The following is a 27,541-nucleotide window of genomic DNA, read 5'->3' as shown; positions in this document are numbered from 1 at the left end:
GAGTTCAATTTTTACTTTTATGAAGAATATTAAATGTTTTCTGTCTCTGTGTTTTTTGTTTCAGCTGACAGAGACCCAGTCAGAGAGCAGCTACTACAGTCCTCAGAAGGTCAAGTCCAGAGAGGTCCTATGCCTGGAGCAAGAGGGAATCACTATTGAGGTAAGAGGCTACAGCTTAAATTATTCCCCGTTGCCTAAAGAAACATGTCAATTGCAGTTATTGTCCTCTGCTTTCTTTAATTCAACTTACCAATTCTTAATCAATACATTTAACATCCATATAATAAACGGAAAATTATTTAAACTTTTATTTTATCAACTAACCAAAAAACCCTAAATCCAGTCCAGATGTAAAAAAAAAAAAAACATATCTAAAATGTGTATTTACTCCATTTATTGTTTTTGAGCAAAATGTAAAAAAACATAATATATCCTGATATATGTTTTCAATCATATTGTCCATACCTGGTTTGTAACTGATATTAATGATAAGGAATATTATTATTGTAAAAACATTAGGCACAACCATTATATTTTTAACTACAGTGACCCTCTACCAGTTGTACCAACTTTTGATCCTCCATTATTGTTATTAGTGTCTTCTTATTCAGTGTTGGACACAGGTACCTCCTAATTCTCTCCCTAAGTACATTTACAAAGCCTCTGCAGGTCACTAATCCATGGCCTGTTGTGAACACAGTGGAATCTCTCTCTGAGTCAGACTCAAGTCTGATCGTTTACGCATTTCCTCCTCAGTGTAGAAAATATTCTTAAACCTTTTCTCTGATTACCTGGTTAGAGGAATAGGCGTTTTCTGTTCCTAAGCTTTTTGCCAGATGTCAGGATTCTGAGAGATTTCCAATTCCAATTTCTGTAATTTATTCTTTTGCTGGAAGAGAGAGAGAGCAGTCTGAACTGGGACCAAAAGTGAGAGCGTTGAAAGGCAAAGGGATGGCTAGTAAAACAGGGAAAACTAGGCCTTGTAATTATTGTGTGGTGAAACGTAAAGTTTTATTGGATTGCTCTCTGTTTAGTTGTCTGCTGGGTAAAGCGAAAGCACGGTGAGTGAGAGACAACCACACCTTACTGGTTACAAGGGCTGTTAGACTGCTACCACACACTCACACATGCACACACCACTCTCAAGGGGAAAATGGAAGTTGTCTGACCCCTGCTCTTTTTATCGCAATGGAATGAGCCCACAACCTCAACAGCCCCACAAACCAACTTAGCCTCAAACTAGTCATGATGGAGAACCCTGTTTGTGATAAGTCCACAATAAAGAGTCTCAAACTGTCATTAATTTAAAATCTTATGTTTTATTACCACGTAAAAAGGTAATTCAGTCAAATTAATTTCTGTGAATTATTGCACTGTTATGGTTTATTGGGCTTCCGTTGACTCATTTAAGACATTTTACATCCTCTGTTTAAAGGAAAGGAAAGGATTCTGAAGATACATATGTGTGTGTATATATATATATGTGTGTATATATATGTGTGTGTGTGTGTGTGTGTGAGAGAGAGAGAGCTGAATAAATCTGCAGTATAAAACTGGTATAAAAAAAAGTAAAAAAAGTCTCTTTCTCTGGTTTTTATTCCAGGTGCTGATGATGGGGGAGCCCTTTTTCGATTGTCAGATTGGCTTTGTGGGTTGCCGGGCACTCTGCCTGAAAAGCATCATGGGAGTACGGGATTTTGAAGAAAACATGAACCGACGTGAAGAGGTAAAGACAGCCTAAAAACCCAAAAATGAAAAAAGTGGAAAACTTGAGTGAGAAGGATAAAGAAAGAGAATTTAAAAGCCCCGGAACAGAGATCACTTTCACCCAAACCATGTCTACACAGCCTCTATTGCTCCCAGGAGTTTTCAGAAGGAGGTAGAGATGAGGTCTGGTTTGTTTATGGAAGAACTAAAGCCAGCTGCCTTTTTGTAATTCACCATAATGTTGTGTGTTTGCCACATACATCACTGTGTCGGTGTCAATGGCAGTCTCAGCATCACCTCGAGAAATGCAACCTTGTTGGGCTGAATTGAAATGAATCTATTTCATCAACTATATGTTAACTTTGTGTTTTAATGGTCATTTTTGAAATTGTTCATTCACCTGTGGCATATTTGCCTGCAGGCCTATGGCGGTCCTTTGAAACAATTTGTGCAGCTCCCTGACATGACATAAAATGCATGCTTTATTTTAATCATCTGCTGCCCATTTTAATTTCCCTTTCAAAAGCCTATGTGTAATACACTACTCTGATACTACGTCAAACGGTGCCCATTAACAACATTCTGTCCGGTTAGGAATGACAACTTGTAGAAAGTTTCTGGTTGCATGGCAACTGTAAATAATATTTACATCATTAATCCTAGTGCTGTTAGATAAAACTATAGGGATTTTTTTTATTGACATTCAGAAAATCAATCAAAACTTTGAGAAAACCCCCAGAGGCCCTTAGATGTTGCATTTAATAGGCAGTAAACATTAATTCATTCATTACCATTAACCGATTATCCGCATTCGGGTCACTGGTCACTGGAGCCTATCCCAGCTGACATTGGGCGAGAGGCGGGGTACACCCTGGACAGGTCGCCAGACTGTCGCAGGGCTGACACATAGAGACAGACAATCACACTCTCATTCACACCTATGGGCAATTAAACCTAAGTGCATGTTTTTGGACTGTGGGAGGAAGCAGTAGTATCAGTTCTCTGTGCATCCTCTCCTCACTTATTTTCCATTTTTCTTTTCTCTCTGCAGGATGCAGTGTTCTTCAGCTGTGGGGACAGCCTAAGCAGTAAAGGAATGACTTACCTTACCAACTCTCTCTTTGACTACCGCAGTCCAGAGAACAACGGAGTCAGGGCTGAGTTCATCTTGGATACTGCAAATCACAAGGTAACTATATACCAAACAACATTAACAAATGTGGTTTTAATTGAAAAAAATGTTTTTATTATTATTATTATTATTTTTTGGTGGTTTAACCCCTGAACATACCACCCCCTTTTCCCCAGCAACCCCTGCACTGTGTGTCAGGTTGTTTTAGTCATAAATCTGTAATAAAAATGAATCAATCCATCAATTAATGAAAATATCAAAACATCATTACATGGTTTGTACTAATGAATTTCTCAGAACTTCTAGTTTCATATGATCTGAGTCTTCTGCAGCCTAGGAAAGAGAAAAAAGGGCAAACAGTTCTGACTACCCTTTTAAAAAAAACTGACTTTGCCAGTTTGCAGAGTTTGTCTGTTGTGAATCCAACCAGTTTTTTTAGGTTGTTTGTGATATAAACAAAATATCCTCAAACAGGAAGACTAAACTTTCAAAGTACACCCACATAACTGATAGTAGGGACTAAACCAAATGGCAAAAATTAAGCTAAGTCAGTTCCAAACCAAACCAACAACCAACTCAACACGCACCTCACAGCTGGGCCAACAGGCCAACACACTTGTTCAACCAACAGCAATGCACTGATGCTGTTTATGCACTTGCCATTGACACATTCCTCACTAAACAAAACATTTGTAGTTCTGAGGTGGTCTAGATGTTTGGAGAACAAATATTCACAAGAATGATGCAAAGAAATATTATCAAGAGATACTTTCAGAAATAGAGAGGGTTCATTTTTACTGCTAAAATAGCAAGCAAATGATGTTTCCTGACACAAGTGTGGACATGATTTAAGTGACTTACTAAAGCAAGCACTACAATGCACACTTTGCTAATTCAGTACTTTATCTGGGTCAATAAACAATCATCTGATATAATTACATCCAGTAGTCCAACAGGTTTCACCTGGAAAAAAAAAAGGGAAATGACAGCTCATATCACATTTAGTACTACTTTAATACAACATTGTTCTTTAAACTGTAATTTCTCTTCTAAATAAATCATTATAATTGAAATGATTTACTAGATTATAGATTATTTCTGTCAGCTGCTGGCTGCTGTAGAAGAATGTTCTTGCAATCTAAGCAGTAGTGTTAAAGCCATTATACCTGATAACTCTCAGCTTCCTTCATCAGCCGTCATAGTCCTAGTGTTGACTCTGCTCAGAAATGTTCATGACCCTCAATGAAGCAATTGTTTGGACATCCATCCATCTATCTATCCATACTTGAAAGTCTAAGAGTCAAAGGTTTTCGTGTTAATTCATTAGAGGTTTTGAAACCAGCCAATGGCTTTGATCCAAAAGCATGCCAGAGCCATTAGAGGTCCCCTAATAAATATTACTCATTAACCTGCCTGACTGATAAGGCTCTATTGAAATCTCTGCTTAGAGAACTAGTGAGTAAGTCTGGCGTGGGGGTGTTAAATGTGTGTGCGAGAGGGGCCTCTCTCATTCTCTCTCTGTTTCTTGCTCGCTCTCTCTGTTTACCAGTGGTTTGATGTGCACTAGAAATATAACTTTCAAATATTGTCTAGGGCAGGGTCAGTAGCTCTTAACCCGCACACTAATTCATTATGACGACTTATGGTAAAACAATACACCTTTTAAAAAAAAAATGAGACGTGTTGGGTAATTGTCAGTAACAAAGTGCTTAAATAATCATCAATGATTTATTTTTTTCAATTGTGTACATATTTCTTAAAGTTACATTCTACATTACGTTCATGCTTTTGATAGCTGTACCTTGCTATCTTGATAAATATTTCCAAATAACATTTCACAATTTCATATCTACTGGCCATAATCCCAGACAGACAGTTTTGATTTGTCAGGGAAAAGTCCTATCTTTTAAAAGATAAGGTATGTATTTCCAGTGGCATACATCCAAGAGCCAATTGAATAAGGAAACTTTCACTTCCTTTTATCAATAGCTTATTACTCAATAAAGAACAGGCTTGATACATTGTAAATTACTTGTGCCCTATGCCCTGTAAAGTATAATGGAATATAGTCAGATGTTGTCTCTATATTTGAATTTCTGCTTTAAAAAGTTGATTGAAAAGTTGGTATGTTATGCTTTCATCATATATTATAGGCCCATTTATTTCTGCCTGCCATGATCAATTATCACCTTTCATTTCAAGTCTTTGTCAATAGTTCTAAAGATTAGTCATATTGTTGATATCCCACAAACCTGATCAACTGCTCAATTACTCCTCTTGTAATCTCTGATTTGACCCCCTTTGCGGTGTCCACCGTGACCCCAGTCACTGCCACTCTTAAATGCTATCAGCTTGTTTGCTCCCTTACTGCCATGTTTACCTAACTCCGCTTTTGTTTGACAGGAGACCTATACGGAGATAGCAGGCATGCAGCGCTTTGGTGCTTTCTACATGGATTATCTCTACACAATGGAGAACAGCAGCGACAAAGGTATTGTCTAATTCATTCCTCCTCACAGAGCTTGTTTGCTCACCTTGCCACCTCTTCTATCTTTTTTTTTTATAGCTGTCATGTTCTCCTTTTCTCTGCCTTATTCTCTTCTCTTCTCTTCTCTTCTCTTCTCTTCTCTTCTCTTCTCTTCTCTTCTCTTCTCTTCTCTTCTCTTCTCTTCTCTTCTCTTCTCTTCTCTTCTCTTCTCTTCTCTTCTCTTCTCTTCTCTTCTCTTCTCTTCTCTTCTCTTCTCTTCTCTTCTCTTCTCTGTCAAACAAGCCCCCTAGAGACTAGAAGAAAAAGCTTGTCTTGTTTGAGTCACAGCCACCTGGTCCTTGACCCTTCCTGTCCTCGCTCTCACCCCAAACTTACCTGGAGGGCAACTGTCAGAAGTGTTTAGTCTGCGCTGACACGTATTTGAGTTTCTTTCTCCCCGCTGCTTGTTGAAACACTGTTTCCCCCTCTGTCTCTTTACCTGTAAGCTCTTGAGAAAGTGAATAGGCTTCTCTTGGCTAATTAGGTGTCACTCTTCCTGGCAGAAGCCTTAAGACGGGCAGGGTTTCTCATTCCTCGGCTGTAGCACTCAAGAATGTTTATTCAGGTCTGAAAGATCTGAAGTTCCCATTAAGAGATAAAGCGTTCTCCCTTCAATTTGAAATGTTATATTTGGCCCACAAATGTGTCTGTGCTTTATTGTGTGATTGTTGAGCGTTTCTTTTCAGTACTGCTGGGAAGCTGTATGTGACACCTGACTGACATTCCCAAGTTCCAAGATTAAAAAAAAAAAACCCAAAAAACTTTTAGCATGCTCAACACTTTATGAAAAAGTCTTGATTAAAACTAGATGAAGAACTGTTAATGTGTCTAATGTTAAAGCTAATAGGCTAATAATATCACTTTAAGGCCCGTGTGTCACTTAATGCTATGAGTTGTTCAATGACTAGTCTAGCATCACCTTTGTTGTTAAACCTGCCTACTTGTCTCTTCCTCTACCTTTTTCTGACTAGGCTATTGTTTCCTCCTGCTGTCAGCTACAGATAATAATCTAAATTAAAAAAAAACATTGATACTGTCATCCTGAGCTGTCAAAGTCATTTCTGACAGCAGGATAAGTGTCAGTCTCTTTTCCTGCGGGACGGCTGTGGTTACCCTTGCCAATTGGAATGCTTCTCTTCTGTCAGTGTTTCTCTTCTTCTCGGACGCGGACCAGATCCAGTGTCAACCAAACAAATTAGTTTCCATTGCCATGGGACTAACATAAACTCTGAGTCAACCGAAATACTAACCGACCCAGGTCACACTCACCATTGACTTCACATTAGAGTAACGTTGCAGATTAAAAACTTTTTTTTTTCTTGGGAAAAGGAGACACTTTTAAATCGTCTAAATCCCGGCTAATTTCAGCCTCCTCATCATTCCACTGACCGTTCTAACTGCATCCATATGGTTGATATTAGACCTAATCCATTGCAGCCAATGCTCACTGAAGAAGGGAAGGGGAAGTGGCATTGCCCATTGCCCTTTATAAATCCCCTGAATTTGGTGGGAGTTTAACCGCCCTCCCCCCAACCCTTTCAGCTGAAAAAGTTAAATTCATAGTGCTGACTCTCTGAGCTGTAAGAATGTTCTCTGCAGTGGTGGAATGTAATGGGAATAAAGAAAGTTGTGACCCTTTGTCCTCTTCCTCCCTCACTGCCATTCATCCGCCCCCTTCTTTTATTTTTAATTTCTCCGTTTTTATTGCCGGGGAGCTGAGTCTTTTAAGTGGACCTCTGGAACAGGGGCCTACGATGAATGAAGGGACAGCTGTGTGAGGGAAGTGGACATTTGGAATATTCATCATTCCAGAGGGTCATGGCTGTGTGAGCTGCTCCCTGCTGCTGCATTACACCACTGCCATCTTTGTTGTGTTTTGGGTATATTCTATATTTGAACATTAAGACATGAAGAAATAATGTTGCTTCCCTCACTGTATATGTCAAAACTCACAACTCTGTATATTATATACAGAAGCCGAATTATACCTTACTTACTTCTTTGAAATTCAACTTTAAAAATGTGTTAAACTTGACTGACGGGCAGAAGAATTCTAAAAAAAAAATAAATGCATGCATATATATATATATATATATATATATATATATATATATATATATATATATATATATATATATATTTAATCCCAACTATGATCCGGTGGCCCGCCTGCAAGCCTGGCCAAAATGTTATTTTTCAGAGGCAGAAGCTGGCTTAGTTATTAAACTAGAGTGAAGATACTGGTATCATATGAAACTAGAAGAGCGTAGGCATCCATCAGTAGTGTCAAGATAGCTTAGGAAGGAAGGGGCCGAAAAACAAACAAAAACACTCTAAAGTTTGTCTAAATGTATCATAAAATGGGCCATTTGAATATGTCTGCATACTGGGGTCCCTAAAACCTCTTAGAATTGCATACATTGGATATGTCTGGAAAGCCGGGACTCAAGCCGCCCAAGTTTATTATTGTATGTTAATGTTGATGAATCTGTGCTGTATTTTGGAGGGATTTATGAATATTTTTTATAAATTCTTAAAAAGTGAAACAATAGTTAATTCAGCATCAAATCTGTGTAAAATCATCATATACTGCCATCATAATGTTGTAGTCCCCTATTCACTGCCATAACTTATTTTAATTAATCAATTGATTAATTTTTATTTCTGATTCATAACCAGAACAATTTGACACACCGTGCCAGGCTTCATTTTAAATTAGGTTCCCAGCTTTCAGATGATGTATACCACTTCTAGGTGGCATCTACTGTTGACCTTTTATCTACCCCTGGACATCTCCTGTCCCACCCCTTTAAAAAAGGGAAGGAATGGCAAGAGGTTTTAAGTATGTCATGCATGTTTGTTTCTGTTTGATTACAATTAACTGCTTTTGCCTTCTTGTGGCTCTGACTGGGAGAGGACGCTGGCACTGTCTGTTGCCGCTTCTCCCTCTGAGCTAAATTCTAGCAAGGTATTTTGCTTCATATTTATATTGTGTACACGATATATTTTGTAGCTTCTCCTCCTTCTTTTGCTGGATTGTACGTTTGCTTTTTTACCTGTGTTTTGGCTACCTGTTGTTGCTGGCTACCTGTTGCTGCTGGCACACCGGCTTGGACTCGAGCCGTTCCTCCGAACTTTCTGCCGCTGCCTGGTGGATCCTGCCGCCTTAGTCACTGTCCACCGATACCAGCACCAAAACCGGCTCCTTCCTGGGCAAACAATCTACTGCCCGGGTAGCCATCGCCGGCTAGACGCGGTAGCATCACCCGGCTTAGCGAGCAGCCACTCGTTAGCCGGTCGGACAATTTGCGGGCCGCTGATACCGCTGGATACCGCCCGGACAGCCTCTCAACTGTCTCGCTCGGATCACCTGCCATGCTGTGGATCATCCCGCTGTGTCTGACTGTTTCCCACCTCTGGTCAGCAAGTCCGTGGCAAACGGCTATCAACTCCGCACCCGTCCTGACCCGGCACCTCATCGGCATGACGTTGAAATACTCCATCCCCCAACTGCTCAATCTACAAAACTACAGCACTCCAGCCTGTATCCCTGCCATTAAACAACTTGGACTTCTACGCAGACCCCGCTACATCCATAGAAGCTGCCGCAGAAAGTTTGTTTATTCCCAGTCTGGTCACTCCATCCCATCCGTCTGGTCTGCCGAGCGCACTGTCGCACTACTGCCGCGTCATCAGAGAGCCGCCGCACCTGGATCAAATGGAAACACCACGACACCTCTACACCTCAAACTGGACAGAAAACGTGGAGTGGACTTCAGTCTACTTCGGCCACTACAGTCCACCACCCCATCAAACCTCAAAATAGAACTGTTAAATACACAATCTCTCACAAATAAATCCTGCTTCATACATAACCACATCTTGGACAAGAACATTAATGTAATGTGCCTGACAGAGACCTGGCATCAGCCAGAGGCATATTTTACATTGAATGAAGCCTGTCCCCCTGGATACAAATATTTTGAGAGAGCCCGACGCACTGGTCGGGGTGGCGGCCTAGCTGTCATTTACCGCAGTGACCTGAGACTGTCCCCCCTATCTCTGCCCGAAACATCCACTTTTGAATGCCTTGCATTCAAATCCAAACCCCCTTTCCCCGTGACTGTTCTACTCATCTACCGGCCACCCAAACCAAACCCAGCCTTCATCCCAGAGATCAATGAACTTCTCACCACACTATGTACCACCTCTGCACATACCATCATACTCGGAGATTTGAACATTCATGTTGACACCCCCTCCTGTAACCCTGCAGCTGGATTTTTACAACTACTGGACTGTCTTAACCTCACACAGCATGTTGATGTTCCCACACACAACAGAGGTCACACACTGGACCTGGTCATCACTGACACTGCCCCCATCACAAATCTGTCGGTGTACGATATGGGAGTGTCAGATCACAAAACCATTTCACTGGAGTTAAAACTGTCTCACCACATCAAACCAAAACGCCAAATTCATTTCAGGAACCTGAAAAGCATCAACCCAGACACCATGATTTCAGACCTCCATCACATCCCCTCCGCCAAATTCACATCAGCAGATGAATCAGTTGATTTCTACAATCACACACTAAGCCGTATCCTGGACCTCCACGCCCCTATTAAAACACGAACAGTCACCTTCACACGGACAGCCCCCTGGTTTACTTCACAGTTACGGACCATGAAAACAGCTGGGCGTGTACTTGAGCGGCGTGCTGCAAAATCCGGACTCACTGTTCACAAAGAGGCCTATCAGGAACACCTAAAGGCCTATTCAAAGTCACTCACAAAAGCACGTTCACAGTTCTACTCTAACATCATAAACAAAAGTCCTGGAAACTCAAAACAGCTTTTCTCCACCATAAATCATCTCCTCAAGCCACAGACCCTTTCACACACCGATAACACAGAAGAACAGTGCAACAGCTTCATCACCTTCTTCAGGACTAAAGTCAACACCATCCGCTCTCTTCTCTCCAGCTCCCCTGCTCTGTCTGTCCCTACTGCCGACCCACAGCCTGGGACTCTCCAACCTCTCTGCTACTTCCCCGACATCTCTAAGCAGGAGGTTGAGGAAATCGTCCGCAGGATGAAACCCTCCACCTGTGCCCTGGACCCTTTTCCTACAGCCCTGGTCAAATCAAACATCTGCATTCTAAGTCCCCTGATTACCCAAGTCATCAATCACTCACTCCAGGCTGGCTATGTTCCAACTGCTCTGAAATCTGCTGTCATCACACCGCTTCTTAAGAAACCCACCTTGGACCCAGAAATCTTCTCCAACTACAGACCCATTTCCAACCTCCCATTCCTGTCAAAAGTCCTGGAAAAAGTTGTTGCTGCCCATCTTCATGACCATCTCAACTCACACTCCCTCTTCGAAAAATTCCAGTCTGGTTTCCGTCAAGCCCACAGCACTGAAACAGCTCTGGTCAGAGTCACCAATGACCTGCTGATGGCAGCTGACACTGGCTCACCATCACTCCTCATCCTCCTCGATCTGTCTGCAGCTTTTGACACAGTCGACCACAACATCCTCCTTCAGCGCCTCCATCACACCATCGGACTCTCTGACTCCGCCCTGAGCTGGTTCCAGTCCTACCTGGCTGGAAGAACAGAATATGTCTCCCTGGGAGGGGCAAAGTCAGAGACACAGACTGTCACCTGTGGTGTCCCTCAAGGGTCGGTTCTCGGCCCCACCCTGTTCACCCTCTACACTCTTCCCCTTGGCCACATCATAAACCAGCATGGAATATCATTCCACTGCTACGCTGACGACACACAACTATATATAAAAACTGGTCCATCACTATCATCATCAACATCATCACCGTCATCATCTTCACCAACACTCAGCACCTGCCTTGAGGAGATAAAGGCGTGGATGGCAAACAACTTTCTACAACTAAACAGCTCCAAAACAGAAGCCATCCTAGTTGGCACACCACACCAGGTCCGGTCATCTCCCATAACGCACATCACCTTCTCTGGTCAGAACATCCCCCTGTCATCTACAGTCACCAACCTGGGTGTAACATTTGACACTCACCTCACCTTTGACACCCACATTAAACATATCTGCAAGACCTCCTTCTACCACCTCCGGAACATCTCCAAACTCCGCCCCACACTCAGTCTGTCAGATGCAGAAAAACTGGTCCACGCCTTTATCTCCTCAAGGTTGGACTACTGTAACGCACTCCTCATCGGGACTCCTAGCAAGAGCCTCCAAAAACTGCAATATATCCAGAACAGCGCTGCTAGGGTCCTGATGAGGGTGCGTAAATATGACCATATCACACCCATCCTTCACTCACTCCACTGGCTTCCTGTTTCATCCAGGATCGACTACAAAATCTCTCTACTCACCCATCAATGCATCCACGGAAATGCCCCACCCTACCTCAAAGAACTCCTCACACCACAAACCTCCTCACGTAACCTCCGCTCCACAAACAAACACGCCCTACAGCCCCCCAGGACTAAGCTCCATACAATGGGCGATCGGGCCTTCTGCTCAGCTGCTCCCCACCTGTGGAACTCCCTCCCAGACCACCTGAGGGCTCCGCAAACAACAGACTCTTTTAAAAAAGGCCTAAAAACCTTTCTTTTTAGAAAAGCCTTTTATTAAATGTAACATTGTGCTTTGGCCTTTTAACCTGTTTTTAATCTTGTTGTACTCTGTAGCACCTTGAGATTGCTTTTAACAATGAAAAGTGCTTTACAAATAAAATCTATTATTATTATTATTATGTTTGTAGGCTCTCCAGACTTCTCGGTGGTGAATGTGGAGGAGGTAGTGCCAGCTGTTCAAGAGACATCCATCAAGAGGCTGGTGGTGGGACCTTTGGATGTCAGGCTACATAGCAGCGCAGTCCACCGCATCCTCAAGATGGTCACTTGTGCCATGGACCACGAGTACGAACCCTACTGCAAACCACAGAGAGGTCAGACGTCTCATGCTAACAGTTGCTCAGTCTGTTTCACTGGGCTGACTGTAACAGCTAATACTTAACTAACAACTAATAGTTCACTGTACTCCCTACACTAACTTTACACTCATTTCTCATCTTATCTTCTCTTGTCTTTTACTCTGTTCTGATCTCGTCTACTCTTTTCTATTCTATGACTGGAAACCACAACAGTTTGTTCTTTACAGTATCCTCATCACATTGTTATTTCCTTGCACAACCCATCTTTCAACACACAGCTGTACATGAAAGTAGTGACCTCTTGGACCACATGAGGGAGGATAAGCCAAACACCTTTGTTAGCGATCGTCCCTGCACAGCTATTGATGAGCTCATCCCTGGGATGTTGTGAAAGAACATGGAATGTGTGTCTGTGTGTAATATCTGTAGCAATAACTCTCATTTTTGCGAAACGATAACATCCGTAGGTTTCGGCTGTTTCAGCATCTGCGATAGATAATAGATGATGGGGTAATTACTACAGAGCTTTTGACTGGAGCTGGGCAGGTCAGTGTGTTCCTTCCTGTTTCTATATGTGTCTCTGCTCTCTCTGGCATTTTCTGGAGAAGGGTCAGTATATAGGCAGACCCCCCGGGGGGATTGAGAAATTGAGAGTAGATAAAAGAGGAAGCATTTTTCACCAAGGAGCTTTTACAGATGGAGTGATAAAATAACACATGCCTTATGTATTTTTCCTAAATCAAGCTCTCCTCTCCTCTCCTCTCCTCTCCTCTCCTCTCCTCTCCTCTCCTCTCCGCCAGGAGAGAAGAATAAGTCAGGAGGTCAAAAACATGACTATCTTTACTACTCATCCTGTCCTCTTCTTCTCTGCTCCTCCTCATAGACTCCTTGCCAAGAGTTCAGGAAGAATTACTTTCCTCCCCAAAACTAGCTGTAAATGGAGGCCAAATTGGCTGATCTCTGTGTATTTTATAAGATCTCGCCCTATTTAGTGCAGGAGGTGCCAACTTGCAAATCACCTACACAGTGAATGTTTTTTATGTATTGCCTAAGAACAATAGAAGCTACACCAAGACTTTTAGAGTTTCATCTGCTAAGTGGGACGGGAAAATACAGGGTGTGACAGTAATTGTTTGTGTGTGCCAGTGTGTATATTCTGGTGTGCACACTTGATCTTTTTATCATAGTTTTTCCTTTTCAGTCTGCTTTAAATAGAAAGTGTTTTAGTGTGTGTAGTCATGCCTCTGTGTACCTTGTGAGCTGCATGTCTTTTGTAATTTGAAGGCTGACTGTGGATATTGACTTGAGCCCTGGCATATGATTAGATTGGACATGGCAGTGCCAGATGAACCTGATGCGGGCCGTGGCGGAAGGCCAAAGAACAAAACAGCTTTAGGATCGGGTTCTGAGCCCACCTTGGAGCTGGGAATGTAGCCCAACAGAACCTTTACTGAACTGAAACAAGCCCTGTCCTGGGACCCAAGCCAAGGCCGTTCAGTAACAAAGCACTCAGGGTTTGGTCCACCTCAGGCTCTGGACACAGTTTAGTGGTTCAGTGCTCTGGTCACTCCTCACTTTGGTGAGCGCTGACCTTGCTAGCCTCTATTCCATGTTGACTTGCTTCACTTCATTTTCTACCTTTCCGGATGTCTCTGGTTATTGATTGAATGAATGGTTTTATGAGATAGTTCAAAAACAAAGCTACTGGGAAACAGCCACTGTAATGAATATAGCTTGGAGATGCCAGTACTTTTTTAGTGCATGTTTATTTTATTTAGTGTATGAGGTGGTGGTTTTTGTTGGAAAATACTTTTTTATTGTTTTACTGCTGCAGGCATAGAGGAGAGGCGCCCACTCGAAAAAATTGGTGTGCTTTACAGCTAGCCTCTTTCTCTGTAAAACAATCTTTAGTCCTCAAATCCAAATGGCATTTCCCGCTCCCTCACTTTATTTCAAATAATGCACCACAGGTCACATACTTTTAATGAAAATAAGTTTTTTTGTAATAATATGTTTAATCTTACACTCCCTTTTTCTGCACCTCTGTAGCCTTTTTACTTGATTGGTTACATTGTTTCTTTTTGTTGTGTCATCGTCTCTGTAGAAACTGTTGAAGAAAGCCACGGTCCAGCTACTCCAGAAGAGATATCAAGCTTAGAGGAATTCATCCCAACCAGACTTACATGTCTCACTTTGCTGCAAGTCTCAGTGACCGTCTCCATGGCAGAGTTTAACCTCCTTCACACACTAATGCCTATCATCATGGGATGCAAGGTAGTGCACACACAGCTACATTCTTCTTAATACCTTACCTTATCCTAATGTTCTTGTCCTTATTTTCTTTGAGAACCTAAAATGGAGGTGTAAAAATCTATTATGCAAACCATAATGAAGACAGAATGAAACTCTGTAAATGCAATACACAGCTATTGTACAGTACACACTGCAGCTACTGGCATGACGGTTCTATGCACTTATCTGAGCCAGCAGCAAAATTGATGGGTAACTTTTTGCCAAACATTGATTGCCAAAAAGTTTAAACAGCTTTAAATGTTTTATTTTTTATCTGAATACCTTATATGGCTAAAAAATAACATTTTGCAGTATTGTAGTGAGAGGATGTGTTATTCCTGACAATTTGTTGACTATGCAGTACGTCTATAATATTAAGATACAATTCAAAGATATAATCCAGCCATTATACCCATCCCAAGTATTTATATCATACATTTTGATTTAATTTAGTTTTAGGAATTTGTCAGAGAGAGTTTGCTTAGAGATACACAAGGGAGACTGATGTGAACATTTTGACTTGAGACTGTTACTGTTCTCTGTTTTTAATCTCTGTCCCTTCTTTTGTATCTTCACCCTCCCAGACTGCATCGGTGCCGGTCAATATCCCAGTGTTTCAGCCGGTGCGCCCTCTACCTTCTGTGCAGTTCCAGGTGGAAAGGGTGAACGTTGAACATTCAGTGCCCATGTATGCTCCAGAGCTGGTCAGCACGGTCAGTGGCCTCAGCCAGCCTTCTGACAACCTGCTACATCACTGCTATGCACACCTCTACCTCAAGGTGAGCACAACTATATCAAAACCCAGCTGTCCTTTCTGTAGATATAAAACTAAATGGGACATATGGCAAACAACACAATTAATATGCATTTAATAATAATAATTTGAATAAACTTTGTCATTGCGTAAAGAGTTGTTTCTAGGTTAAAAATAAAAACAGAATTAAATTCAAAATTCAGTGTGTATATACAAAAAGAAAAGATTTATCAGTTTATCTGATGATATATTTAATCATCAGATTCAATATATTGTCTTTATAAAGTTTTCAATCTAGATTGCAGTTTAATGCTGCATGTCTCCGGTTGGTTTTGCATTTGCTGATTTGGTTCTCTTGTTAAATAGTTTCTTGCTGTTCTAGACTGTTAAATAACTATACAATCAGAAATGAATTTGAATTTATGTTATATATTTGATAATGTATAGTGCAAATGGATACAAAACTCTCCACTAATTTTACTCCAGTTATTTTCCCATCCTGTTTGTTTTTAAGTAGCACAGGTTTGGTCAATGTCTATTTTATTTATTTCCTTTTGATTTTACATTTGTCCCTTTATCCATCGTTTTTGAGTTGACTTATACACATACATGTAATAAAAACGATGTACACATAAGCTTTTCATGCTCTTTAGCTCGAGGTCAATTGCATGGCCACAGTCTTAACTCCACTCTGAGATGACCCTAATGACCTTGATGACCCTTTTTCACCTGGTCATAAAAATCTCAGCACTAAGCTTGCTGATGAGCACCAGTCCAACTCTGGTCTACTTCATGGTGTTCACCTACCAAATTGATGGGAGGCTACAGGCTTTAATGGTGCAGCTGTGACATCCCGTTACTGCGTTGATTGTAGTTTTGAGTTGGAAGCTGAAATGTTAATTCATTGGAAAAATGTATTTTTAATTATATTTACAGTTAAGAACAACATCAAATTGGGGCCTGAGACAAAACGTATGTAGCCAGATTCTTTGTCACCCATGATTTTATCAGATTGCTTATTATAATTGAGCTAATATTGTAAACTGTTATATAGTATGTAAAGTTTGATCTATTGAAAGATTGTGGCTGTTCCTAAGGACAATCAAAATCTATATAATCTGCTGTGAGACCAGCTTTTTTTTAATAAACATACTACTCATTCTATTTGTTGTTAGACCATTTACTTAATATTTAAAAGGAGAAATGCTGCACTGCTATGTATACTGTGGAATACCTCACTACAAGTAGTGTATATGTGTGTATGTGTTCAGAGCAAATCACTTAGAGATGATCATTGATTTTTCTCTGAAATTGTCAAGTGTTAAGTAGCTCTCATATGAATTATTTACATACACAGTATTTGATTATTCATTTAAATACAGATAAAGGTAAATTCATATCTAATGGCTATAGTATTTTTCGGTAAAGTACATTTTCATCTCCCACTTTGATTTTTAGACTGACCTATAAATCAACTAAACATGAAGGGTTTTCATCGTCTATATTAATAGTTTTCTTGAAGGACCAGGTGTCCAAGGGAGTACATATACTGTAGAGCTTAAACAAATGCAGCTAATGCACTTTTGAGAAGCCTGAAAACAGATCTGGATCTCGGGGTGGCCCAGTCTGGCCTGGTTTGTCCTGGATGTGTTTTTTTTAAGGCAGGATGTTTGCCGGACATCATGCTGGTAGTCCTTATCACAGGGTCACTGCAGGGTTAACAGTCAACTGGTCAGTGGCCAAGGATCTTTCTGACCAATCAGCCAATCAGCATCTGTATCTGCCAAGGTACTAATTCCGCCTCTGGATTTTGGCAGAGGGATCATGACAGGGTGGAGGTCATTCTGGCCGCAATTCACCCACTTCAGGAAGTGATTTGAAACGGGTATAAACTAAGGCTTATCTTAATCTGTCTTTTATTGACACTGGCTGACAAAGCTGAGGTGTCTGTCTTGAGGGTAGAGGTTTGCCATTGTCTCACTTTTCCATGGTTATAGGCAAGAACTCAAAGTCAGCCTTGCTCAACAAGGAGGCCACAGAAGTAAATAGAGCGATCATAATTGAAAACTTGGGCTATTTGAATAACTAGCTGCTTCGGGCTGCTGAAAGGAGAGCAGGATTTGAAATCGGGTCTCTCAGAGGAAGCTGTAGTGAATCAGTCTGTGGCTATATGGCCCCAAGCTTGTATTTCAAAGTGGAATTTTTGTTATGTCTACATCTGTATCTGGCAATGATACAATTCAACTTGATATACTATTCTGGTGTGTAATATTCCATCCATAGGCCAGTTGTCTTATTATAAATGAATTATCATTTAAGGTTCGTCCAAAGTTTTGTCTGTCTGCTCTGGGCCATCTGCTCAGCAAAGTGGTTTGGTAGACCTTCAGTTGCAGGAATTGAATGAATCCTGTCCTGCGCATATCCAGCAGCTGCATGAGGGACAGCTGGGCCAAGCTATCATACACTGCCTCAAATATTAAACAGGACTTCATCCACCATGTTCACTATTAACAGAATGTAAATACTGAGGTTGCCGCTTGGCAGTGTGGCTATCAGGCGTTCAGATAATGATCATATGATCATGATCCATATTGTCACTTAAAGACAGCACGTTGAGGTGAGTGAGCCTTAAAATCTGTTCCTGAAAAAATACATGAAATCGTGACATTGGAATCTTGTGGTAATCTTGGCATGATCTGGACCTGATCAATCTCATCCATATATGAGTGCTTTAACTGCTGTTTATTGAGTGCAACTTAGTGTTACTTAATTTCTTGCTGTTCCAACTCTTACCCTAACGCATGTGCACTTGTTTTTAGAAAACCTCAAATTTATTCTGGATACTTAAGTTCAGTGTGTGCATGTTTGTTGACAAACATCTGTGCTAGTGAACTGCTTGAATTACCGGCCAGACACAGTGTGTTCAGGACTCAGCAATGTGTATCCTCATTAAATCACACTGCAGTGGTCACGTCACTTATATCTTGTAATCAACTTTGCTTGTAAAACCATTACAGGGAAAAAAAAAATGTGGTCGAGTTACTATATACATACAGAATATATATATTTATTCTATATTATATTTATATATATTACTGATTGTAAGTCGCTTTGGACAAAAGCGTCTGCTAAATGACATGTAATGTAATGTAATGTAATATATTTTTTAGGGTAGTCTATCATAGCAAGACCAATCTCCACAGTGCTGTGTCAGCAATGGAGGATTATCATCCTGATTAAAGGGAAAAATAACTTTGGGTTGTTTGTACATCTTTAAACCAATCACAATCATCTTTGGCGGTGCTAAGCCCAGGATGCAGCGACGGTGTCCTCACTAAATAGTTAGCGGAGACAGCAGGAGACGAGGAGAATGCCATGTGAGAGATGTGGCCAGTGGCAGACCACAGTCTACATCCAGTGACTCAGACTCTTTTGTAGGTTCAACATCAGCATATTTTAAACAGTGCCTCCCAGACTGTAAGATGGACTTGCTGACAAATGTGTACAGTAAACAATGATGATAAGACGATCTTGTCTTTCTTCTGTCTCTGTAAGTGCCAGAGTCTGTAAGAACACAGATTTGGCCTATGACAGGTCTGCTGAAGACAGATTGGGTCAAAACATTTCAGTGGTGATTGAGATGAGACTCTGGCTCTGTGCTGCTCTCTGTGCTTCTGTGTAGGTTTTTTTTAGAAGCTGTGTGAAGTCTATGAGAGCTGACATGTTTTTTCTTCTTCTGTGGATCCAGTTAATGGTTTGATCTATACAGTGCTGCATATGCATTTCTATCTCCCCTGTCTTCTCCTTCCCCTCTCTCCCTTTCACCATCTCTCACACTCTCTCGCCCTTTTTTCTGTCTCTCCTTCCAGGTGTTTGGGTTTCAGGCAGGCTTGACATGCCAGGACAGTGCAGGGGGTTTCCTGCCTCTCATACCCATCATCCCTTCCTTCAGCACTGCACTGTATGGGAAGCTGATCCAGATGCCTGCATACTGGTGAGCATTTGTAATGTGGCTGGAAATTAAAGTGAGCACAGAAGCAGGTAGACTTCCCATTGAGAAAGAAAATTGTAAATGGAGTATAAAAACATATGTGGAAGGAAAACCAAACATACCCACCTATTTTAAGTGTAAACAAACCCCATTGTATATAAATAAGGTGCAAATCTACCATACATTTTATATATGCTTTTACATTTAATATTTGCACCTTGAGAATGTTTCGGATTTAAAAGAAGTTAAGCTAATGCTGAAAAAATTTGATTGACTCTTTTCATAGCCTTTTAATTCCAACACAAATGACTCAGTGTCTCAAAATGTTTTTTCTTTCTGCAAGTCTGTTTTTCTTGACCAACATTCAGTGCTGGCTAGTATCAAGTCTACACTGCATGTTTATGCTGATCACTCAAGTGGAATTGTTCAATTGCATGTATGCAGCATGGTTTAAAAAGGGTTCTGACTCAACAGAAACATTATTTTGCTCTTCCAGAGGAAATTGTTTCTGGGTGTTTGGTTCAAGTAAAAGCATCCCAACATGTCTGAGCTCATGCATCCTGCAATGCCCTCCAAAAATGATTTCACTGTTCAGTATAAATGTTAAGTAAATCACAAGTCTGGTATGCAGAAAATAAGTACCTATTTTGTTATATCCAGGGGTGGTGTTAAATTTAACGATTTTAATGAATTCAGGTAATTAATGGCAAGATTCAGGTCAACACCAAGTAAATATATGGACTGTACTCATCATTGTGTGATGACTAAAGGGACTCACAATACACGTAGGGGAGATTTACACTCTGAGCACCTGAGGATGGCATTACAGGAAACAATCGCACATCAGTTTAACCCAGTTAAGATGCAAACAAAGTGAGGGAGGCAAACATACATGAAACGTTTTTATTGTCTGAGTTTGGAAAGGTTTGGGTGTGAACCTCCGTTGTGTATGCATCCTTGGAAGTGTTTATATGCATGCTTGGCTTGTCTGTATACAGTGTGTATTTGCTTGTGTGTGCGTGTGTGTGTGTGTGTGTGTGTGGTTTTCGGCCCATGTATTGTACTTTATGAAGAGGATTGCAGTCTTTTGTGGGCAGTGCATCAGAGGGTATTTAAAGTGATGGATGAGCCACTTCTTCAGCGGTCGGTGGGGAAAACAGAAAAACGGAGTCATCGGGTAACAACTGCAACAATTTTTCAGATGGTTTGAAACACAAGGAGAGGAAAATAAGACAACGCTGTCTAAGGAGATGAAAAAACATATTGCTATATCCCTGTCCTCGTACCAGACAGAGGATGACTCATTGGGGATGTCCCCCAGAGAGAGTATGAGTTGAAGAGAGGACAAGAAGGGAGAGGGATAGGAATAAGCTTTAGAGTTTGGAGGTGGAACAGTTGGACAAATGGTAGATTTGAAAGAGATGGACAAGAAATTATTCTTTTTAAATGTTGAAGCTATCAAAATACAGTGAGAATGGAAGAGAACAATAAGAAATGGAAAAGAAGAGGAATTACACAAATAAGCACCTCAGTGTGGAGATTGTAGACAGCCAATTGAAGAAGAAGAGAAGTGGAACAAATTAAGAGCGAAGAGAGTAGACGAGGGATTGGACGAAAAGATAGGAAGAGAAAAGTCCAAATGGATCGTTTTGTTGGAAGGCGTGTGTATGTGTGTGTCTGTGTGTGTGTCTGTGTGTCTGTGTGTCGTGTTAAACATCATGTGGCCTGGCTTTCATTTTTATCAGTGACTACATTTGCATTAAAACAATGTTCCATTATTCATCGAAATATGACCATATTTCAAATTTGATAGGGGTCATGTCAACAACATATTCCATTTGGAAATTCTAAATAAGGCCTTATTCTGAATACAACCTTTTCTGATTAAGACATGAAGAATATGCCAATATTATTCAGTGCAGTGGGGATATACATTTTATTTATGGTCAGCTCTGTGCGTTGCAAAACAACTATCCAACTGTTTGCTGCAATTTTGATGCAAAGAAGCAAAGTGTTACAAGCAGCTCCAGCCTTTTCCTTTCTCCATATTTTTGATGTGATAAATAACATATTGCGTTTATCCACTAGAGAGCATCTCAGCTCAGAGTCAAATGTCTGATAACAACCAACATGGCAACGGTGTAAGAGGTTGTTATAATGTTCCTCTTAAGGCCAAAGCAGAGGCAGCACGGTAGAAGCTGGCGGTCTGTGAGGCCATTAAATTTATCGCAACATGTTGACGAAGGGTTCATGTCATGTCCTATGGTCGGGTTTCAATGGAACTAAACAGCCCCTGCAATTCCCCCCCAGAAGGTGCTGTCCGTATATATGTGTGCGCAGACTGTTGAACATAAATAAGCTCTAAGCAGGAATATTGTCTTTTTTCAAATAAGGTTAAAAACAGAAATAATGCATGCATGTAACTGGTGTCATTGAAAATATTGTAAATTAACTTTGTTTTAAATGGAAACCCGTCTTTCTTTGCACTTTTGCTATTATGTTATATACATGCGTCTATGTATATATTTAATGGTATTGTTTGCGGCCAGTTGTTCTTTAAATAGAGCCCTGCAAAGAATGAATGAATAGCTCATATCTGTCTGCCATCTGCCCTCAGCACACTGTACAACCTTCTAGCAAGTCTGGCTGATAGAGCAACAAATGAATAAATCTTTCAGTCTTTGGAATACAGAGATGTGTTAGAAAAATATTTCTGTAATCATCATCTGGAAAACCCTTGATAGAAGTGCGTGTACACACACACACACACACACACACACCCTGTGCCCTCTCTGTCACACCTTGCAGTCAAAGTGCCTGTTAAAGCAGGAAACCTGTGCGAGAGCACTAGCTTGGGAATCGATTTCCCCCCATTAGTTTAGATTTAAACATGTCAAAGACCTACAGATGGTTTTGACTTTTCCTGACTTCTTCTCCAGGCAAACATTGTATCTACTGTACAGTGGTTAGCGGGCCAGATAGGTAACCACAAGGCCCTCATTCACTGGTGTTTGAGTGTGTCTGTAGACAGAACCTGATTCCCTGTGCTCTCTGCTCCCAATAAGCGACTGCGAGCTGCTTGTTTGATCTCTAGCCCCCCCTGTGTCTTCCCTGCCTGCCTCAAATAGTGGATTCAGATGTCAAACGGATGTTATTTTTCTTTCTGACAATCACTAGATGTTTCTCATCTCCATAGAGCCTTCCAGATCAGTGCCCTCCCATGGCTTTTCTTTCAGCCTGCACCAGCCCTTAGAAATAACACTGACAACCTCTTACAGAGTCTCCTTGACACGTTAAGAAAGTGCTCTGTTATTCTTTGTTGTAAGCAAGCCTTTGATGAATAAAGCATGTCCAGTAACAGTATGCACCAAGAGTCCTTATCATATGATTTGACTACAACATCTATTAGTCTATCTAGGGTACGTGATGGCAATGTGATTATACCTCAAAATAGGTGAACACGTCATACCCGAGACAATTCTACTGCCCTTAACTGGATTATTTCCACTTCATCTCATTTTCTCATACTCAATTTAAATTTAGCTTGATGCTTCCGACAGTTGGACAGGTTTGGAGCACTTCTCGCATTTTTCAACAGTTGCCTGTTTGTTTCCCTGTCAGTCTCTATCCTGTAGATGATAATGAGACTGAGTGAATTGTGCGGGGTTATGAGTTCTGAACCTGCCATTTCAAGCTTAATGTGACTCATATTTGACCCCATCCGTCAAAAAACAAGGAACGGCTGTCTTGCTTCCTGACCTGTATGTCGCTACAGTCAAAATCCAATTAACACAAGCTGACATTTTGCTCCTGGAAGAATGATGATGAGCAGGTTTGACAACGAATTAGAGACAGTGGTTAGAAGAAGAAGAAGAGAGAAATAGAGTGATGTGTGACAACCAGCAATAGTAATAAGTCAGTAGTAATAAAAACAATTTTTTCCTATTGTGATGATATTCTCTGCTGAGGTTAGCTGCCACAGTTTTGCATAAATGTCTTCGTGTAGGGACCTGGGTGAAAAAAGAAAGTTACATAAAAGGCAGATTTTATTTTGCTTGACTTTATTCTCCGTTTGTTTGAGCAGTGGTATTCCCATTTACAACTCACCATTACAAATGTATTAAAGATGACATGTGATCATATTACTGTGTGTGTGTGTGTGTGACAGGCCTACAATCAGACAGACAGTTCCTCTCCTAAAGGTGAAAGCTGAGGCCAAGAGTGACACATTGGGTCAACAGGGAAGCCAGAAGATGAACTCCACCAGGTGGTAGCATTTAATTTGACTGTACCGGTGTTTGTTTTGGGACTGCTCCTCAGCACTGATGTAATTCCAACAACACTCTTTCCAAGATGTTCTGTTCTCTGAGCAGACACTGAGCAGAGCTATACAGGCTTTTGAAGTTTTAAGGAATATAAAAGAAAGTGGGAAACAAGAGACTTTAGTGAAGGTGTGTGACCATAAAAGAGTGTTCTGAGAAAAAGCTGTGTCTAGTTTCTTTGTCAGTCTTCAGTAGTTTGTTATGCAGATTATTGGATCAGCTTTTTCCCATTACCAATGTAAAACGTAGCTTTAGATTTGTCATGTATTTAAAAGTAAATGATGACTGACAGGAGGAAAGGGTAGCTCCTACTCACACACGCACACACTAACATGTTTGTCATTGTGCAGCATGCTTAAGCGGAGTATGTGACTGTCAGGTGATCATGGGGGATTTGAAGAGGCACTGGGCGTATGTGAAGACCCAGCACGTCTCCTGATGAGTTGGCCCGCAGTGCATAGTGTAGCTCATGTTTCCTTCAGTCTCACCACAAAGGCTCCGGCTTCTCACAGTGGGCAGCACAGGGTTTTCACTGGGGAAAGTACATTGCCTTGACATCTTCCTCCCTGCTAACCTTGGCTTCCATTGGGCATTTGGTAGTGTGTGCAAGATGTTGGATGTATCCAATTAGACTGAAATGTCTTTGTTTCCTTAGTTTTTAAGCAAAATGAAATTTTAAGGAAGGGCGAATGCTCCTGAGCCATTGTAGATTTTGACCTTGTGGCTCCCCATATTACAATTTAATGTAAATCCACAGACGACAATCTCTTCTTAGTCAGTATATACAACTTTCTCTACCAACGTTAGGGCAACGTAAGGGCACCTCAAATCAAATTCTCATGTTAACCTTCTTGCCTATGTAGAGATTTGGGGATAAACCTTCGAGGTTGGAAACTAAATAACCACCTGGGATGTGTCATTTGGTTGTTGGAACTATAAGAAAGTCGATTCTCAAGGCTGACACCTTGTGACATTGTGTCTAGGCATCACAGTGGCTAATATCTAACTGAAAGTGAGCGTTAACTGCTGTTAAACATTAAGCTTAGGTCCACTTGATCGCTGTTACTAGATGTTAGGTTGGGGTGTAGAGGTACATGCACACAATTGAGACTTTGATGTTTGTTTATTTTTTAAACAGCAACTCTATCAGTAACTCTGATCACCTCAACAACTACATGCTGACCGGGGCTTTTACAAAGTTTGAATACATGATACAGTGTCGTAGCAGCGAAATGCCATTTTTCTGACAGCCCAGTAGTCCAAAAAATATCCCACTGGACCAAAATCCCATTTGCCGATGCCCTGTTAATGTGAAAACAAACGTGTGCTGCTTCTAATACCCGTTACTCCAAAAATATGCATTCTTTGTGGAGTTTTTTTTACCTAAATTAATTATTATATTTGGTTATGTATGTCCAATGGGATATTTTTCTGACTGTTGGACTGTTGCAACAACTGGCAGTTCCTGTTGTAGCTACAGAATGATCTAAGATATTGATCTAATAGGTCAAAAGGCTTTTGTGTCCTTTTTTTCTAATTCAGAGGTTAAAAAAAAAAAAGTAGCTGTCCTGTAATCCTGCTGACAGACGTCTGTGTAGGTAAACATAAAGAAAATCCAAAAATGTTCAATATAACTCAGTTAAAAAAATCGGTTGCACTGAAAGCACAAAAAATTTTTTATGAAATTAAAAAACACATTGCAAGTGAGTAGGGATAGTAAACAAAGATTACTCTTGAAAAGTACTCCCACTTGGTATACTACCCTGTCCTAACTGGGCAGTCCTTCGGTTAGCAAAAAAGCCTCAAATCCTCTAAAATGAACTTTCACTCCCAGTGAATTAAAGTGCAGCTGAGAGGCATCAGGCTGTACTTATCCCTAATGAAAGGCAATGTATGTGGCCGCCAACTTCACAGGGACTCTGCACAGAGTCCCAATTGGTCTGGCTGTTAAACCTGTTATCCCAGATAAAATCGGTGCCTGAAAAAAAAAGGGGGTGTGGGGAGGGGGGCAGTAGGGAGGTGTTGTTAGAAGTGCCACCTGCATCGATCTCTCCAAAACCTAACCTCACTTTCTCACTCAGGCACACACACACACACACACTTGTGCTCACACCATATAATATTCCTTATGCACGGCCACCTGACTGCAGCAGCATATGGAGGCAGGCCAAGGCCGGGCCCACCAACCAACCAACAAACCAGCAGCAGCCTAGTGTGGCTTGTCGTATTGCAGGTCATAATTCAGCCTCATGCCAGCTTTTATGTGGCGTTTTTAGCAGCCCCTGTTCTTCGCTCAGCTATTTCTGAGGGGATAATTTCTTAAAGTATGTGGCATTACAGGTGCATGTTATATAGCCACTAAAGCTGACTCGCTTCGAGAATGTTTCTGAATGGAGAAGAATGTTCCCTTGATATCTAATTATTGATCCAACTATATTACGCTGTCAATGGCTGATTCAGTTTTAACACTACCTGTAGGACTTTTTATGTGAAGTTGAGAAGTCCATTACTGCGTCTGGAACAGTAGTCTAGACTCTAGATTAGCTCATGTTGTGATTTATGAAGGCTGCTTGAGGCATCTGAGGCATGAGGCTTCTGGTGTGATTGTAATGCCTCATTACTCCTGTTCATAGTTAGTCATAGCGAGCTGCTCCTGGTCTATGTCTCCAAGCACAGCCAAGAAAAAGAGGACAAATGCTCTCTGTGTCCTTCAGTAGTGAGCCATAGAGATCCAAGTCAAATTTAGCAAATGTTCATGAACTGCATTCACTGGTGAGAACATTGACTGAGGCTGTTACATTTGTCTACTAGCCATTTTGGCAGGTAATATCATTAACAAGTAGAATCGGAATAATCATTTTGGCTAATGAAAACTGATTTTGGAGTGGCTGTTGAATGGAAAAGTCCATATTTGTGCTCTGAGTATACATTTATATGACTTATGACATAGATCTTGTGAATGATGTCACAAACACAGCTTCTGCCTCTACCGTCGTGCCCCTCAACCAAACATTGATTAGTGTTGATTTTATAATGAAGTAATCACTTGTATTACTCATCAAGGTCTTCACTGAGAGCTCTGTGTCGGCAGGGTTAAAGTTACTGTGAGCTGTTATGGTGAGGGATAATTGAATGACCTTAAATCAATGTGTGGTTGCTGTGGTCATGCTCAGCTTTGAGTTGTGGTTCGGAGGCCATAAGAGCAGCAGGGAATTCATTTAGTCGAACATGGCAATGCATGAACTAGGCCCTTCCCTGTTCTTGAAGAAACATGGGAATGTTTTCAGAAAGAAAAAGTTTTCACATGATGAAGCTGAAGGGATATAGGCACACACTGCAACAAGTAGGCTTTATGTATTAACAGGTGTGTATTAAAAGCCTGGAATGGCATATGATGTAATATTGTTCCACTTTTCACTCTGAAGCACAGGAGAGCAAAGGATTGTGAGCGGCAAGGTAAAACATCATATTTCGTGTGGCACAGTCTATAAAGTATTTTAGCCAACTTTGTGGTAAGGATTTTTTTCCCTCCTCTACATCTGGTGTCGGACAGTTTTATTTGGTTTCATGGCTGACAGAGATCAATGGACGTATTGAGGAGCCTTGTATTAAGGAAATGGCATCAGCAAATGCAAGGCTTGTGCTCTCATTGATTGACGTCTCAGTTCTGATGGGAGGTTCCATGCCTTTCATTCAGCATTCGAACACTACCAAACAGTCACTTTGCTGTAGAAGCTGTGTACTTGCCCTTATGATTACAAGTGTCATTTGGTAGCTTAAACCAACACAGCTTTTAACTCAGCCCTAAAGTGTATATTATAGGCTGTAATGTTCTCAAGAGGCAATAGTGTTGCAATCCAAGAATATCTATTGAAA

The 27,541-nt window shown here is 41.0% G+C and overlaps 1 protein-coding gene across 1 annotated transcript in view; it reads left to right on the top strand.

The window, feature by feature from the left end:
- Positions 1-27,541, top strand: part of LOC131976529 (intermembrane lipid transfer protein VPS13B-like) — a 353,761-nt gene that overhangs the window by 42,330 nt on the left and 283,890 nt on the right. Inside the window, exons 9-16 of the mRNA XM_059339603.1 lie at positions 65-160; positions 1,604-1,726; positions 2,759-2,896; positions 5,243-5,330; positions 12,136-12,321; positions 14,411-14,580; positions 15,183-15,377; positions 19,222-19,346. Of these exons, the coding sequence (XP_059195586.1) occupies positions 65-160; positions 1,604-1,726; positions 2,759-2,896; positions 5,243-5,330; positions 12,136-12,321; positions 14,411-14,580; positions 15,183-15,377; positions 19,222-19,346 (1,121 nt within the window). The remainder of the gene's footprint in view (positions 1-64; positions 161-1,603; positions 1,727-2,758; positions 2,897-5,242; positions 5,331-12,135; positions 12,322-14,410; positions 14,581-15,182; positions 15,378-19,221; positions 19,347-27,541) is intronic.

This window comes from Centropristis striata, chromosome 8 (assembly GCF_030273125.1).
Source record: "Centropristis striata isolate RG_2023a ecotype Rhode Island chromosome 8, C.striata_1.0, whole genome shotgun sequence".
NCBI classification, from domain to species: Eukaryota; Metazoa; Chordata; class Actinopteri; order Perciformes; family Serranidae; genus Centropristis; species Centropristis striata.
This window is presented reverse-complemented; position numbering and strand designations above follow the sequence as displayed.